The 16,343-nt window shown below is 38.4% G+C and overlaps 1 protein-coding gene across 2 annotated transcripts in view; it reads left to right on the plus strand.

The window, feature by feature from the left end:
• LOC113050678 (ubiquitin carboxyl-terminal hydrolase 43) overlaps nt 1-15,577 on the plus strand; it is an 83,705-nt gene extending 68,128 nt beyond the window's left edge. Inside the window, exons 8-15 of one of the 2 annotated variants that reach the window (XM_026213893.1) lie at nt 3,751-3,859; nt 6,441-6,541; nt 9,819-9,896; nt 10,047-10,176; nt 12,047-12,374; nt 12,833-12,991; nt 13,342-13,503; nt 13,649-15,577. In XM_026213893.1, coding sequence (XP_026069678.1) covers nt 3,751-3,859; nt 6,441-6,541; nt 9,819-9,896; nt 10,047-10,176; nt 12,047-12,374; nt 12,833-12,991; nt 13,342-13,503; nt 13,649-14,700 — 2,119 coding nt within the window. In that variant the 3' untranslated portion in view covers nt 14,701-15,577. The remainder of the gene's footprint in view (nt 1-3,750; nt 3,860-6,440; nt 6,542-9,818; nt 9,897-10,046; nt 10,177-12,046; nt 12,375-12,832; nt 12,992-13,341; nt 13,504-13,648) is intronic. The other variant, XM_026213894.1, reaches the window with a different exon arrangement.
• The last annotated feature ends 766 nt before the right edge of the window (nt 15,578-16,343 follow it).

A 16,343-nucleotide genomic window follows, 5' to 3' on the forward strand; every position in this document is an offset into this window, starting at 1 on the left:
GAATTCTTAGGGACTATGTTGCCAAATGAGTATTTACAAAGAGAGAGTGTTAAGGTAAATAATATTGTGAGTGCTTTTGAATTTGTGACGATCGCGATCCAGTAAAACACAGGGAGAGAGATAGATCCAAATACAGGTATGATTTAATGGGGTAATCCAAATCAAAGTCAAAGCAAGCCAGGGTCAAAACCAGAATGCAGTCCAAAATAAAACAAACAGGGAAGGAACAGGAAAGGGAACAGGAAGGACAAGAAGACTGGGATCACGAAAGGTAAGGACTCCATCCAGACAACAGGAAAAGACTGGTAAATATAGGGATGCTAATAACAATTAAGTGAAGGCACCTGGTGCAATTAGCAGGAGTGCAATTACTGTGATGAAAGGACAAGACTAGTGGAATTCTAGTGCCTACGGTGAAGTGCCTAAGGGGAAGTGAGCCCACTAGTGGACACCCAGGAAACAGAGACTAGACAGCGTGACATTACCCCTCCTCCACGGAGGAGCCTCCAGATGCTCCACCCGAACCCAAGGGAAGACCAAAGACACGAAGAGACCAGGAGGGAGGTGGAGCGGCGGTGGACCGGGGGAGGGACGGAGGGCCAGGTAAAATGGGGAAAACAGAGACAAGAGAAGTGCAACACAAAAAAAGGAGTCCAGTTGGGAGGTGGACTGGGGAGGATCGGGGGGGGGGGGGGGAGGTCCTTAGAGGGAAACAGAAAGAAAGACACAGACAAGAAACACAGGAGGGAGGTGGAGCAGCAGAGGATCAGGGGGAGGGACGGAGGGCCAGGTCCATAGGTGGAAAACAGACAGAAGAACAAAAACAAAACAACCACAAAAACACAAGTCCAGGAAGGACATAACGTGACGCCCACCAGGGCGGAGCAGAAGACCACCACATCCGTGCGGTCAAAACAGACGCCCCCCAGGGGTGAGCAGAAGACCACCTCATCCGTGTGGTCGAAAAAAAAAACAGGAGGACAAGTCTGGTTGGGCAAGTCTGAAACAGAGAACATGAACAAGTTAAGGGTAGCCTCCGTGGCCACAACAGGATCAGTCGGGTGCTCAGAGAGTTCGACTGAGACGTGACAAGACTCTGGAAGTTCCACAGAGGCGAGGAGAGACTCTGGTAGATCAGCCGAGCCGAGGAGAGACTCTAGTAGTAGAGCAGTGACATTGAATGGCTCTGGTAGTTCAGCAGAGACGTGGAGAGGCTCTGGTAATTCATCAGAGACGTGGAGAGGCTCTAATAGTTCAGCAGAGACGTGGGGAGGCTCTGGTAGTTCATCAGAGAAGTGACAAGACTCTGGTAATCCCATGGTGTTTATACTGGATTCCAGAAGATCAATGCTGACTTGACTCTGCTCATGAAGATTATTGGTGACTTGTTTCTGTTCATGAAGATCATTGGTGACTTGCATTTGTTCATGAAGATCAATGGTGACTTGAATTTGTTCATGAAGATCAATCTTGACTTTCCTTTGTTCATGAAGATCACTGGTGACTTGACTCTGGAAGGTCAACGGTAACTAGCCCTGACTCTGGAAGGTCAACGGTGACTAGCCCTGACTCTGGAAGGTCAACGGTGACTAGTCCTGACTCTGGAAGGTCAACGGTGACTAACCCTGACTCAGGAAGGTCAACAGTGACTAGTCCTGACTCTGGAAGGTCAACGGTGACTAGCCCTGACTCTGGAAGGTCGACGGTGATTAAACCTGATTCTGGACCGGCGGCCTTTCTGGGCCGTGGCACTGGACCGGTGGCCATTTTAGGCAGTGGCGCTGGGCTAGCGACCATCTTATGCTGTGGTGCTGGGCTGGCGTCCATCTTGCGTCGTGACACTGAGCTGGCAGCCATCTTGTGCTGTGGCGCTGGGCTGGCGGCCATCTTGCATCGTGGCGCTAGGCTGGTGACCACCTTGTGCTGAGGTGCTGGGCTGGCAGCCATCTTGTGCCATGGCGCTGGGCTGGCGGCCATCTTGTGCAGTGGCGCTGGACTTGTGGCCATCATGGGCTGTGGCGCTGAGCTGGCGGCCATCCTGGGCAGTGGCCCTGGGTCGGCGGCCATTCTGTGCAGCGGCGCTGGGCTGGCTGCCAATGCGCTTCCTCTCCCCTCTCCGTCTGCCATGGTGAGACGGTGGCTCCGATCTGTTCCACACATGCCCAGGGTCGAAGGGTGGCCATGGTGGAGAGCGATGCTGGACCTCCTCTTGACCACTAACTCCTTTGTGACCTCCCCTGGTCCCACGGTAAACAACCAGGCGGGTTCCCTCAAAACCACTCCTATTCCGCTCAGTGGTTGGGGAGGAAACATGAAAAGACATACCATTGGATCTAATGGATGGAGTCCTTCTGTAAAACACAGGGAGAGAGATAGATCCAAATGCAGGTATGATTTGATGGGGTAATCCAAATCAAAGTCTATACAAGCCAGGGTCAAAACCAGAATGCAGTCCAAAATAAAACAAACAGGGAAGGAAAAGGAAAGGGAACAGGAAGACAAGAAATCTCAGGGACGAGAAGTCTGGGATCACAAAAGGTAAGGACTCCATCCAGGCAACAGGAAAAGACTGGTAAATATAGGGAGGCTAATGGCAATTAGTTGAAGGCACCTGGTGCAATAGTGCCTACGGTGAAGTGCCTAAGGGGAATTGAGTCCACTAGTGGACACCCAGGGAAACAGAGACTAGACAGCGTGACAGAATTCATGCTATCTGGTTGACTATATTGTCTTCTATATTGTATTTTGTTGTTGTTGTTGTTTTAAATAGTTTATAAATGATGACCAGCTGGTCTGGCTATTCACTCACTCATTTATTTTATATATATATATATATATATATATATATATATATATATATATATATATATATATATATATGTGTGTGTGTGTGTATTTTAAAAATTCTGCAAATTCACTTTCTCTACACTACAGGGACAAATAAAGTAAGCTAATTAAGTAACCAGATTAAACAACATAAACCACTCTACAGCTTATTCTGGCTAATAACTGCTCATCTAGTCAGAAAGTGAAAGTGAGTTCCAGTAAAACTCGTGTTGCTGTCAATCACAGAGAAATAAACAAACAAATTCTTTTTCAAAACTCGGTTAATGCGATAATCCACCCCCCAAAAATATGATGTTTTCAAGAAAACGTTGTCATTATTTTCAGTGGTGCTGGAATGTCAAGATCTTGAAATGTTGTCACTCATGAATTGACAAAATATTCCAGGAAGTATATGCTTATTAGCATATAATTAAAAATAATGGAGTAAAAATTGTTTAACACATCCAGAATGTCCACAGACTATCTAGACTATCCACAGACTATCACAGAGAACAGAATCTTGCAAGCATGACTTGTTAAAAAGAAAACCATGTGTCCTCTCATTCTTGCAAAGTCAACAAATCACATTAGAGCTTGCTGGATTGAGAAAGTGCATATTTTAAATATACATATGTTCTCTTATGCATAAGATTGCCATACATATATTAAAATATGCATCAAATGGTCGGATAATCTTAGACTAGGGATAGATAGACAGACAGACAGACAGACAGATAGATAGATAGATAGATAGATAGATAGATAGATAGATAGATAGATAGATAGATAGATAGATAGATAGATAGATAGATAGATAGATAGATAGATAGATAGACAGACAGACAGACAGACAGACAGACAGACAGACAGACGGTTGTTCAACACAGTAAAAAATGACTAAATCATGTTTTTTTTTCTCTATAGGTTTGGGCCTCCATTCTTGATGAGAGTAGAAAAGACTCTGTCTTGGGCTCATCTGCAACAGAGTGTCTGCAATAAGCTTTACTTATTTAAAAAAAATGCAATCATAAAGGTGAGTGCACATGTGAGTTGAACATAAATGACTACTATCAGGTTTTGATGTTCGCTTCATTTGCTGTGGTTAGAGTTAAAGTAATTATAGGATACCGAATCTCTTTATTATCACAGAAGCCTCTCGGCAATTATGACACCGCTCTCCCTGCAAGCTTAAATACGCACATGGGAGAAGGATAATCATAGAGACTAATGAGTTGAACACGAGATGGAGATATGAGGTGAAAGAGAGATGGCCACGAGTATAGAGTATTTTTCACTTATTAAATACAAACTTGAAGAACTTGATTATTTCCTTGTAAGTTTAAATATGCAGGAATGTCATTATACTTTGTAAATGTGTCTGTTTTCCCAAAAAGAAAGACTAGTTTAACTTGGCTAAGTTAGGCAATCATCTTAAGTTAAAATGTAAAATACATTTTAATCACCTTATTATATGTGTCATATGAATATGTTTTACTGACAGTTTACATTTATCGAATTAACTAACACATTAAATGCAACTTTGAACAAAGTCTTTGAAACTGGATGTAACTGGATAAGAGCAGTCCTGTTCACTGGCTTTGTTTTGTTTTTCTATGCTAATTCTCACAACTTATTTTTGCTTACAATATTAGACCTGATAGATTGTATAGGAGCCTTGCGCTGCACAACAATCTAAATGTGTTAGACTGTATTTCAGAAAATGAATGAGAGAACGACACAATAGCTCTTACAGTGTCTCCTAATTGGTTCAGTACAACAGATTGGCCAGTACAGCAGAGAGCAGAGCTGTGTTTTTGTAATGTCTTCACAGCGTAATAAATTAAAGGACCGATATAAACTCACCTTCTCAAACAAAAGACTGCTGCCATTTTCAACTGTTCATTTGTTCCTATTAAATCTTTAATTTATCACTCCGTACGCTTGAGTACAGCTCCAGCTTCAGAGCCTGGTGTTCCTCTTCCACAGTTCCAGTATAACTCTGCTGTCATTCCCAGAGAAAGATAGAAGCAAATTCCTTTTTTTAAAACTGTGATGTTTTCAAGAAACTGTTTTCATTATTTTCAGTGGTGCTAGAATGTCAGTATCTTGAAATGTTATCACTTATGTATTGACAGAATTTCCAAGGAAGTATAACATACAGTTTAAAATAATGGGGTAAAAATTGTATTTAGCAAGTCCTGGTAAAACATAAACCTGAAGCTTAAAGGGTTAAACAGCTTGATTCATATATATCGTTTTATGATCTCTTAATCAATCTCAGGAGGAATGGACTTTTAATGGAAGGACAGAAACCTCTCCGGTTTCATTAAAAAATAACTTCATTTGTGTTTTAAAAATGAACTAAAGTCTTAAGGATTTGGAGCAACAAGAGAATAAATAAATGACAGAATTATGATTTTTGACTGAATTAATCTCTTCTGAAGAGGCTTAATCAGGTTATATGACAAACATATTTAATTTAGGCTCTTATAGAAACATTGATCAACACATACATAGAGAACATGTCTGAGGACTTCCAGAAAATGTCAGCGTTAAAAAATGTTGCAAAACTATCAGAGTACAGTACATATTACAGTATACAAGGGGAAGTAGCTCAGCTCCAATATAACTTTACCTTTGAGCGGTTGTTTAGCAAGAATTATTCCCGGAGCAAGACAAGTAATACTCGAGGAAGGGCTCAAGGGGAACATCTAAGGATCTGTCATGCATGCCAGCACAGCACTGAGGAAGCCACATGCTCTCCAAGAAGAATATTACTAGCTACTCATCTAAAGTTTGCCAAAGACCACGTGGGTGAGCCAGAAGACTATTTATAAGAAGGATGTCTTCTTGACAGCCTAAATATAGCTACTGGTTTAAATGAGAATCATTACATCTGGGAAAAACCAAAACAGTGCATTCAATAATATTACCCTCAGTCCAACCATAAAGCCTAAAGGTGGCATTATTATTGTATGGGGCTGATTTGCTGTCTCTGGGACTGGCATCATCGATGGAAAGATGAATCCTGTGTTTTAGGGTATCAGTACTTGAAATGAAGCTCAACAGAAAGTGGGTCCTGCAACAAGACAATGACCTTAAAGCATAAATAGGGCTGATGTCCAGAAAAAGGTACAGAATACCTTTGATCGCCATTATTGTCATTCAAGGTGTTCAAACCAGATTCTGAAGGCTAAGTTTTACACTTAAATAAAAATTATCAGATCTGATCAGATGTGATTTTTTTTTTTTTTTTTCTGAATATGTCTGGAAACTGTGCAAAAAAAAAAAAAAGCAGGATTCTTTCATAGAAAGTGACATTTTTTGTAACAATGTAAAAGTCTTTACTGTCTGTCACTTTTTATCAATTGAATTCAACATTGTTGATTAAAAAAGAAAAAACATAATGACCCTAGACTTTTGAATGGTAGCGTAGGTCATATTTATTTAGAAAAGCAGAACATTTTAAGGGTTCACAAACTTTCTAGCAACACTGTTCACACCCTTATAAAAACAAAAAAATTCATATAATGACTTTTAGTTAAATTAAGCTGGAGGATATCAATACATTGATGTCACATTTGTGATGAGTAGCTTTATTTTGCCTTCCACAGACTGCTGAACTCTTTAGGATGCGTGTGGTGGGTGGGTCAGCTTCCTGCAGTTACCTGTCTCCCCACGACAGCAGACCTCTCTGTCACCCGACCGTGGACAGGTGAGCCCACATAACCCACCCGAAAAAAACGAAACGCTAAATCCAGACTACTGTTTGAAGGTTTGGGGGTGGTAGAAACAGTTGTGCTGCTTAATATTTTTGTGGAAATCACGATACATTTTTTTCTGGATTATTTAATGAATAGAAGGTTCGAAAGAATAACATTTATTTAAAATAGTTTTTTTTTTTTTTTTTTTTTTTTTTTTTACAGTGCTAAATCAATTGAGTCCATCCTTTCCTAAATTGGAAATGATTAATCTCTTAAAAAGCAGTCATACTGACCCCAAACGTTTGAACTGTAGTGTATGTCTAGAAATTCCTTGCTGCAGAATGTTTTCTTTACACCCTGAATGCTCATCAGTGCCGCTGAAGTTAATATCTCCAGCTGCTTTAAACTTTTTAATTGGTCTCCAAACACCCACATCACAGTATTTTAACCTAGTTTGCACTAATTGTATCGTCTCCTCTGCATCATGTTTGCGAGGCTCTAGAGAGACAAACCCAACAAGCCAAACCATGAAGAGCTCATCCTCTCAATGCTGTAGGTGTATCACACACATTCTCAAAGCCAATGATCCATTTCTCAATTTAAAGAGCTTAAAACTCAGTTCCACAGTCGTGACGGCAGCCTTGTGCGCTTCTGTGCCTGCTATTTTGGGCTGTTTTCCTCCCTCTGAAGTCAGTATAACAGAATTATGGTGTTTTTATTTGTGAATGTGTTCGACTTTAAAGTTGATATTTAAATTAGAGTTCAGTAGAATGGAAAGGATATTTAGAGCAGAATGTGTATGAAAACACAAACTAAGGAGTTCGAAGGCTATGTGTGTGTGTGTGTGTGTGTGTGTGTTTGTGTGTGTGTGCATGGAATAGATGAAATGACACAAATATAAGAAGTTTCTGAATTACATAATCTGAATTATTTTAGTATTTTTGGAGGGGTATAAAGTCACAAATGTCAGAGTGATACAGCTGTCCTGAAATCATAATGAAAATAAATGTAATTAAAATACATTTTTGAAAAGAAAACTTAAAATAATTTGTGTATAATAATTTATTAGGGAAAATACTGTTTCTAAAAAAAAAAATATTTTTAGATTAAAAATAAATATGAATAAGAATTTAAAAGTAAAATAATCTTCTAAATGAGACTCATGTGACCATGAAAGTCCTGGTGCAACCAACACAAATAAACAACAAACCCATGGAGATTTCACAATATTTGCGATAATTTGTGATATTTTTCTACTTGCATACTACACATATTGGTCATATTTTTCTTGAAATTGGAAAAAAGATGTTTGGTTGGTTGGTTTTTGTTAAAATTTTGTACGTACATTTCAAGTGCTATGGTATATGTAGTTTTGGGAGTTATACGTAATTTTGGGAGCAGTACACCAATCTAATCTCCTAGTTAATACCAAGATCTAAAACCAGCATCTTACCTCTTCATCTTGTTAGTTCTTTTGGCATCCCTCCTCTTCCTCCTTTTTTGTACAGTTTTGCCCATTATGCAATCGCAGCTTGAGTAGAATATCATCTCTGAGCCCCTCTATACAACAAACTCATGAAATAAAATTACCACGGTATTACCATCTGATAGCATCACTACACCAGGCTACTAGCTCTGTACCTTTTGTTTGGTGCAGATTTGAGAAATGTGAATGTTGCAGAGGTATCTGCTCATACCAGCAAGTCCTTTTTGCAATCTCTTCCATGCCTGTCATTGTATAAACAGGTTGTTTATTTGAAATGATGATGTTCAGATGATAGCAGAGACATTTCATTTATTATGTGGTTTACCTGCTGTTCACTGACGCAAGCTGCTGCTCTTGTGCGCTGAAAGCCAGCAGTTGAACTATGCTACTAATCAAGTTTGTCAGCCACTGCTGAAGATGTATTCATTCATCTAGAGGTTTCACAAGCAAGATTGAGTTACTATAAGAAGACCACATTTTCCAAGTAATGAAAAGAAGCATATGGTTGCCACAAACATTTACTGTATCATCAAATAGATTGTTTATACGAAACCCAAGTCCAGGGCATGGAGAAAAAGCATGCAAAGGTTTAGGGTAACTCCTGAGACAAAGTGTGTGTGTGTGTGTGTGTGTGTTAGCTCCCCAAATTTCAGGTTGAGATGAGGTAAATTGTTCAGTGTAAGACAAGATAAGTTGTTCGGCGTTAGATAAGAAATCCCCTGCGCATGTGTGTCACAGCTTTCTTCTCAATAGACCAGAGTTGATGAATTTAAGTGAATTCCCCTCACGTCTTCATTATTGTTCCCTGCTTTAAATCCTCTCAGAAACAATCGCAATTAACGCAGATGGACTGCATGTCAGAATTAATTTGGCTTCAGCCCAGCTCTCAGAAAAACTTTGTTTGCAAAATTGCACAGGGTGAACAGTGAGGACCAACGCTGTGAACTCTGTCTTGTGCTTTAGCCAGGTTTTTATTGTAGTTTGTGTGACTAGGCCATATACTGTATGAGTGATTTATTTTTTAAGTCTGAAGACTTGTAATGAGAGTGAGACCTATAGATGAATAATACTGGTTATTAACACGAGTAATAAAAATCTATTTTAAGACTAGCAATTTAAAAGGATAAATTAACTGCTCATTGTTCTGTGACTTTTTTTTAGTATTAGCCTTTTCTCTCTCCCTCTGTTTTCTTCATACTTTTGTCTTGTTTTGCAATGATAAAATAAGTGAAAGTACATATTCTAGAAAACAAAATTATATTAGTGGCATATCACAGCGGTAAGAGATAATTGTTATAGTTATAGTGTCTGGTCATGACCCAGTTTCATGTCATACCTCCCCTCTGGGTTGTTTCCCCGCCCCTTACTCCACAATTAAACCTTTAATAAAATTGTAGTAAAAATACTTTATTTTATAAAAAAAAATGTGGTTGTTAATATTAGTGAAGGAGTTCTGGATTAATAGAAACTTCAAAAGAATGGCACTTATTTGAAATCAAAATGTTTTGTAATATTGTAAATTTCTTTACTGTCTCATTTGATAAATTGAATGTTTCCTTGCTGAATAAAAGTATTATGTTTAATCTTACTGACCCCAAACTTTTGAAAAGTAGTGTAAATACAGTTACAACAAATAATAAAAAAAAAAAAAACAATGGCACAATAAAACAGAATGGCAGTGTCAGTTTGCCAAAGTATGTAGTGACTTAGAATTGAAAATAAGCTTCACAACACTGATTGTAGTCTGCCCCCTAGCGTCTGAATACCAAACTCACTATTTAAATCGTGTCTTTCTCTCCCAGGGCCTTGAAATTATGTGGTCCTGGTGGTCCTCTGCATGTGAAGCTTGTGATTGAATGGGAGAACAGAATCAAAGAGAGGTAAGATACATGCTGCCTCATATAGGGATCTTATTTACAGGCAGACACATTCATTTCATTTAAAACCACCATATATGTCAAATTCCCAGAATTAGTAGGAATCTTCTCATTTGAAAGTCATAAGTCCTGTGTGATTCATATCTCCTTTAGTCTCTTTGGTAACATTCAAGAGGAAGTTATTGAGGATGCAGAGAGTGTGAAGATCCAGCAGCAGAACCATGTACAGCAGCACAGCTGCACGCTGGATGAGTGTTTTCAGCTCTACACCAAAGAGGAGCAGGTACTCTCTCCTCCAATCATACACTCCATTTATTTTTTTATTTTTATTTTTTGTACTGTTTTCTTACCTGCATAGGCTGCATTCATTTCAGCATAAGTATTAACAGTAATGTGAAAATTACTATTAAAATATGAATTAACTATTAATTAACTTTTAAAATAATTATTTCTATTTGAATATATTCACAAACATAATTTACCCCTTTAATGAGAATGCTGAATTTTCAGCAGCTATTACTCTATTCTTCAGTGTCACATGATCTTGTCAGAATCATTGTATGGTGAATTTGTGCTCAAGTAAAATTCCTTATTATTATCAATGTTAAAAACGTAATACTTTGGGGGGGGGGGGGAAAGAACAGCATTTACTTGAATTAGAAATTAATAGTTTGTAACAATGTGATTGTATTTAATGGTCACTCTTTAGGTTCCACAATAAAAGCAGATTGTAGAGTTAGAAAGACATGGGGAGGACTTAATAATGATTGAATCTTCAACTAGGACTGAAAAATGCCACAGAAAATGTATTCTTTTTTTTTTTTTTTTACCTATCATTAGTTTTTTTTTTTTTTTTTTTTTTTTCTCTAATGTTCTATTATATGGTCTGTCTGGTTATGAGTATAGTGCCTCTGCAGACACTGAAGTGGCATGTTGCTATCATCTATTTGTTGTCTCAGAGCCGAATGTTTAAGTATATAAAGTGAGTTCAGATGAAAAGCTAAACTAAAATCAGCTCTTAAAACATGAAATGAACATGAAGAAAAATACTTGAAACTGATTACACCGAAATCTCTTGTGATGTAGAGAGCTCTTCAATTTAACATAAGAGCCATCCAATTATATAATCTGTATTCTAGCAGAGCATTTATGTTGCTAGGTTCCTTAGGATCTGAATCAATTATGTTGTTAGGATGTTCAGAGCTTTTGATTTAATTTTATGTAGCAGTTATAATTGTTCAGATTAAGAATTTATTTCAGTTAAATTATTCAGTTGAAGTATTTCACATAAATGGACAACATGCTGTGTTTTTGTATGCAAAGGGAAGAAAAAAAACACTCTTATAGATCAAAATGCACCAAAGAATAACTTCTGGTGGGCAATTGTTAAATAAAAACTTTATTTTTGACACTAGTGGGAAATAATACAGAACAAAATGTTCTCTGCAGAATCTACACTTGCAAGTCAAGGTGTTAGACATTTCATATTCAAGGTTATTCTTGCCGAACAAATGGAGCTGGTCTCCCACCTACTTTTGTCTTTGTCTCTCACATCCCACAAAGGTCACTCTGAATTCAGTTTCTCTGTATACTGCCTGTTTTTGACAAGGACCACTTGATAAATCTTGCCCATAAACCCCTGAGAGTTGCCTCATTATGATTGGCTCTACAAATTATTATCGATCCTCTAACAGTGTCATGTCATTACTGAGGAAAGACTTCCACCAGGACTACACTTATGGGAAAAAAGGATTTTAACTTGCAGTGCATGTGAGATATGACTGTCCAGCAGGAATTAAATTATTTATTTTTCCATTCTAAATATTTTGCAGATATAAATAACATTTTATTGATGTTGTGTTGTTCTTTCCTCTCTGCATGTTCACTGGAATGTAGTTTGTTTCGCAGGAGTGGATTCCAGAGATATAGATGTTTTACCGCAACACACTGAGACTAAACAGGTTCAGATAAAAACGTGCTTTAGTCGACCATGGAGAAACCTGCATTTCAACAAACCCAAAACAGAATGTTATTCATAATCTTACATAGGGAGTAGCTGTCTAACTACATCGACTGACTACGTTTTCTGTGACATGCATCACACATGAGAAATAGACTATGTTTAAAGCAAATGTTTCTATTTGCCCTTGCAGCTGGAACCAGACGATGCATGGAAGTGTCCTCACTGTAAGCAGATGCAGCAGGGGATGGTGAAGATGAGCTTATGGACCCTGCCTGACATCCTCATCCTGCACCTCAAGCGGTTTCGGCAGGTGGGCAAGCGGCGAAACAAGCTCTCCACCCTCATTCGCTTTCCTGTAAGTGGTCTGGATATGACTCCCCATGTGGTGAAACGCAGTCAGAGCATGAAGAATCTGGCCCCGTGGCCTTCAACTTGGAAACATGGAGATACTGACTTCCTTTACGACCTGTATGCAGTCTGCAACCACCACGGAGGCATGCACGGAGGCCATTACACAGGTGAGCGCAAGAACCAGGAGGTTGTTTGTCCATCTTAAAAGCATTTTTCTATTTACATAATCTGGAAAATATTTCTATTTCTATTTCTTTTTATATATTTTTTTTTACACTTTTAACACTCTGTAGTTTATTTGTCGAGTAAATGTCATGTAGTTTAAATACGTGCATTATAGGTGAATTCGTATGTATTGTGTTAAATATTATGTGGTGAACATTATGTTTTAAACATATTTTTTCTATTCTTTTTTAATAGAAATTAATGCCTTTAAACAGCAAGGATATGTTAAATTGATTAAAATAATGATAGTAATGATTTATATTAGAAATATATTATATATATTATATAAATATAAATAATATATATAAATATATATATTAGAAAAGATTTCTATTTAAGATTTGTACATACATAACATACACCATTCTAGCAGATTACAGCATATGTCTTTGTAAAACAGCCTACTGTAGGAACTCAGTGGATGGCCACTGGTACAGTTATGACGACAGCAGTGTAGAGATTGTGCCAGAGGAGGAACTGTGCACACGGGGGGCGTATATCCTCTTCTATCAGAGAAGAAATGTCATCCCGCCCTGGTCCGCCAACAGCTCGGTCAGAGGTGAGTAAATGAGCCTTGTGGCCACATTCCAGATGGAGGCTGACTGACCTTTTTTCGCAGAGGATCAACATAGAAAGTAGTTTTTTCCTGATATGTACAGGAGAGATAATGTTCCAGTAACGGAATTTGGAGTGTAGGTTCAGATTTTCTGTCTGTTGTACAAGTCATTTTATCTTAGAAGCTCAATGAACAGTACTTGCAGTATGCTTATTGCCCCAAAAATTAATTTCCACTTGTCGCTTCCCTATCATTCTTTCATTTTATCAGATGCCTCTGCATATACAATGCAAAATGAAGGGTCAATGAGAAAAACATGGATCAGCCACTGTCTGTATTGTCTCATTGTGCAGGTTCCATCAGCTCCTCCATGTCAGATCACTGGCTCATCCGTTTGAATGGTGATAGCAAAAGAGGAAGTATGGTTTCACGGTTTTCCACAACATGCCCTTCTTCCATCCCAGACTCCCCAGAGTCTCCCGTCTTCCAAAATGAACCCTCAACGGGAGAGAGAGGTGAGTTTAGCCAGCAAGTTTGTTGTAAATACGAAATGTAAATACTAAAATGATGCACCTTGACAGAGATTTCATCATAGTTCTTCACTTGTTTTGCTGTGGTAAAGTCTTTCCAGCATGTGGTAAATGTTGTATTAAATGTCAGTGTCTTTAGGGGGGTTCGAAAGCAGACCTTTCGTGCGAGGAATCCAAGGGCGTAGCGTAAGCATGAAAAGTCCCACCAAAACCAGGGTGCTCCCACTGCGATGGTCCTTTGGAAACAAAGACCGCCACAAAGCTGCCCAGCAAGATCCTGGCCAGGCTCCTGCAGAGCTGGTGGAGTATCTAGAATCTGGCAGACGGCCAAGATGCACCAAAGACCCCATTGTTGCCCTAATGACTCGTCCTTCAGATAAAGAAAGCGGTAAAGATAACGATACAAAAAAACCCACAGCCAAATCTTCAAGCCACGGCAGCCTCGGACCTCTAGAGCATCTCAAAATACCGCAGGGTCAAGAAATAAGTAGCTCAGAGAAAGCAATGGGCCAACAACCAAGCAGCAGCAGTAGACCAAAAGAAGATGGAACTTTGACCAGACGGAGCAGCAGAAAATCGAAACAGGAGCGATCGCAGTCCAGAAACGGCTCCGGCACAGGGATCCAATCCAATTCCAGTGGTCCAAGAGGGTGGGAAACAACAAAGAGGGATAATCCAAGCAAGGAGCAAGACCAGCTAGAGGAGAAACAGAGAAAGGGCCAGGAGTCAAAACGTCCTGATAGTGTCTTTGCATTCCTTAAAGGCGGTTTCATGAAGAAAGACTCGCTTCGGAGGTCTCGAGACAGTGAATCTGTGAAAAGGGGTGATGCAGAGGTGAAGAGTCCATCTGGAGATACTCTCTCCAATGGGACACACAATAGAACTTCAGAAGTTCAAGCTAAAAGCACAAACCAAGTTCGTAGCAGACTCGGTGGCGAATTTGCAAATGGCAAGGTGACTCATGGGTCATCAGACATCAAGCGCTCACAAAGTTCTTCCAATATTCAAAGCAAGGCTGATCTGAGTTTAAGAAGAAGTGCATCTTTACACAGGAACGGCACATTGGCGGCCAAGCCACAGAGTGTTCCTATGGACAGGGGCTCTCAGACCACCCTGCAACGCACACGCTACAGCACAAACTCACTGGGCAGAAAGAAGGCAGTACCTGAATCAAGCTTCTGAGACTTACTTCACTACACCCAAATATCACAACAGCGTAGCGAATATCTAAAAACCCACGTAAGACCTATGGTAAGAAAGATAGGTTTGAAATGATGGCAGCACAATATGAAGTTGCACATACATTTGGAACTAGTGGATGGTATTTTTGTTTACTTATATGAAGTGCCTGTGAACCAGAGCTATTTTTTTTTAATTGTCAGTTTGTGTTTTGGCACTGGAAGTACATTATACGCTGGCCTCTGCACCATCATTTTGAATTGAAAAATTATTTGCCTTGGATTAGATTTTTTATGTCACTAAATAGATTTATCACCTGTAATACATGAAGGGAATAGTTCTATATAACTTTTTAGTTTCATCTTTTATGATTCTGCCGATTGTACTGACTGGCTGCTAACCTCCCATGGGTTTTCATGACATTTAACAAAGATGTCAGTTCTTGCACTTTCAGTGAATTTATTGCACCATTGTCTGACTTAAACGTGTTCTCAGACCAAAACACAGAGCTTATTCATTTTTCCTTGTTTTGCATTATGCATTAATTAGACATTTACAAATCTGTATTATAAAAATGACTTTTAAAAGGTATGAAATCAAACTGAATCTAAAATGTTTGTGCTTTAGGTGAGATATATTTCAATGGATGGCACGTTGACAACACAATGTATTAGAACAGCTAAGTAAAACAGGGTCACTTATAAAAAGCACAATCACAATAACCTCACTTTTAATCTGTAACCTAACCACCTAAACCCAGTTTGAATGCAGTAACAAGAGCCTGTTTAACTTAAACGATAGTACACCAAAAATGAAAGCTGTCATTGTTTATTCACCATCATGTTGTTCCAGACATGTCTGACTTTTTTATATATATATATATATATATATATATATATATATATATATATATATATATATATATATATATATATATATATATATACAATAGACCACAAAAGGACATGTTAAGCAGGATGCTCATGCTGCTCTTTCCTATTCAAAGAAATAACCAGCATGCTCCAAAATGACACCATTAACCCCTACTGTGTCTTGTTTGAGCCATACATTTTACTAGGGCCTCTAAATGATAAACAAATCAAAATGTTATTCCACAAGTCTTCTGCCATCTGATTGATGGTATATGGTATTTTATAGAGAACAATGGTTCTAGTATAATTGTACAAATTGTGGTACATGTCTTTTTGCTTTGAAACCTTGATTATTGTACATGTAAGTAAATGTAAGAATAACTATTGTAGGAATATTAATATTTTAAGATTTACTGGACTGAAGAATGTAAACAAACACAAAATTATTAGTGGATAATGATTGACCTACATTTCATTTTTCCTTACACAAAGTTATTATATGGCTTCAGAACACTTGAAATGTATCAGACATGTAATATGGACTACTGTTAGTGTGCTGTTTGATATATTTTGAGTTTGACACCAACTAGTCATTGTTGACTTTTATTGTATGAAAAAGAAGAGCAGTGTGAATATTCTGCTGATAATCGCCTTAGGGGTAAAAAAAAAAAAAAAAAACACCTGAAAAAAAGAAAGCTTTGAAACAACAATTATGTTATTAATTTTTGGGAAAATATTCCTTTAATCTAGCTCATCTGAAAATGTTTGACATGT

The sequence above is a fragment of the Carassius auratus genome, chromosome 31 (assembly GCF_003368295.1).
Source record: "Carassius auratus strain Wakin chromosome 31, ASM336829v1, whole genome shotgun sequence".
Taxonomy (NCBI): Eukaryota; Metazoa; Chordata; class Actinopteri; order Cypriniformes; family Cyprinidae; genus Carassius; species Carassius auratus.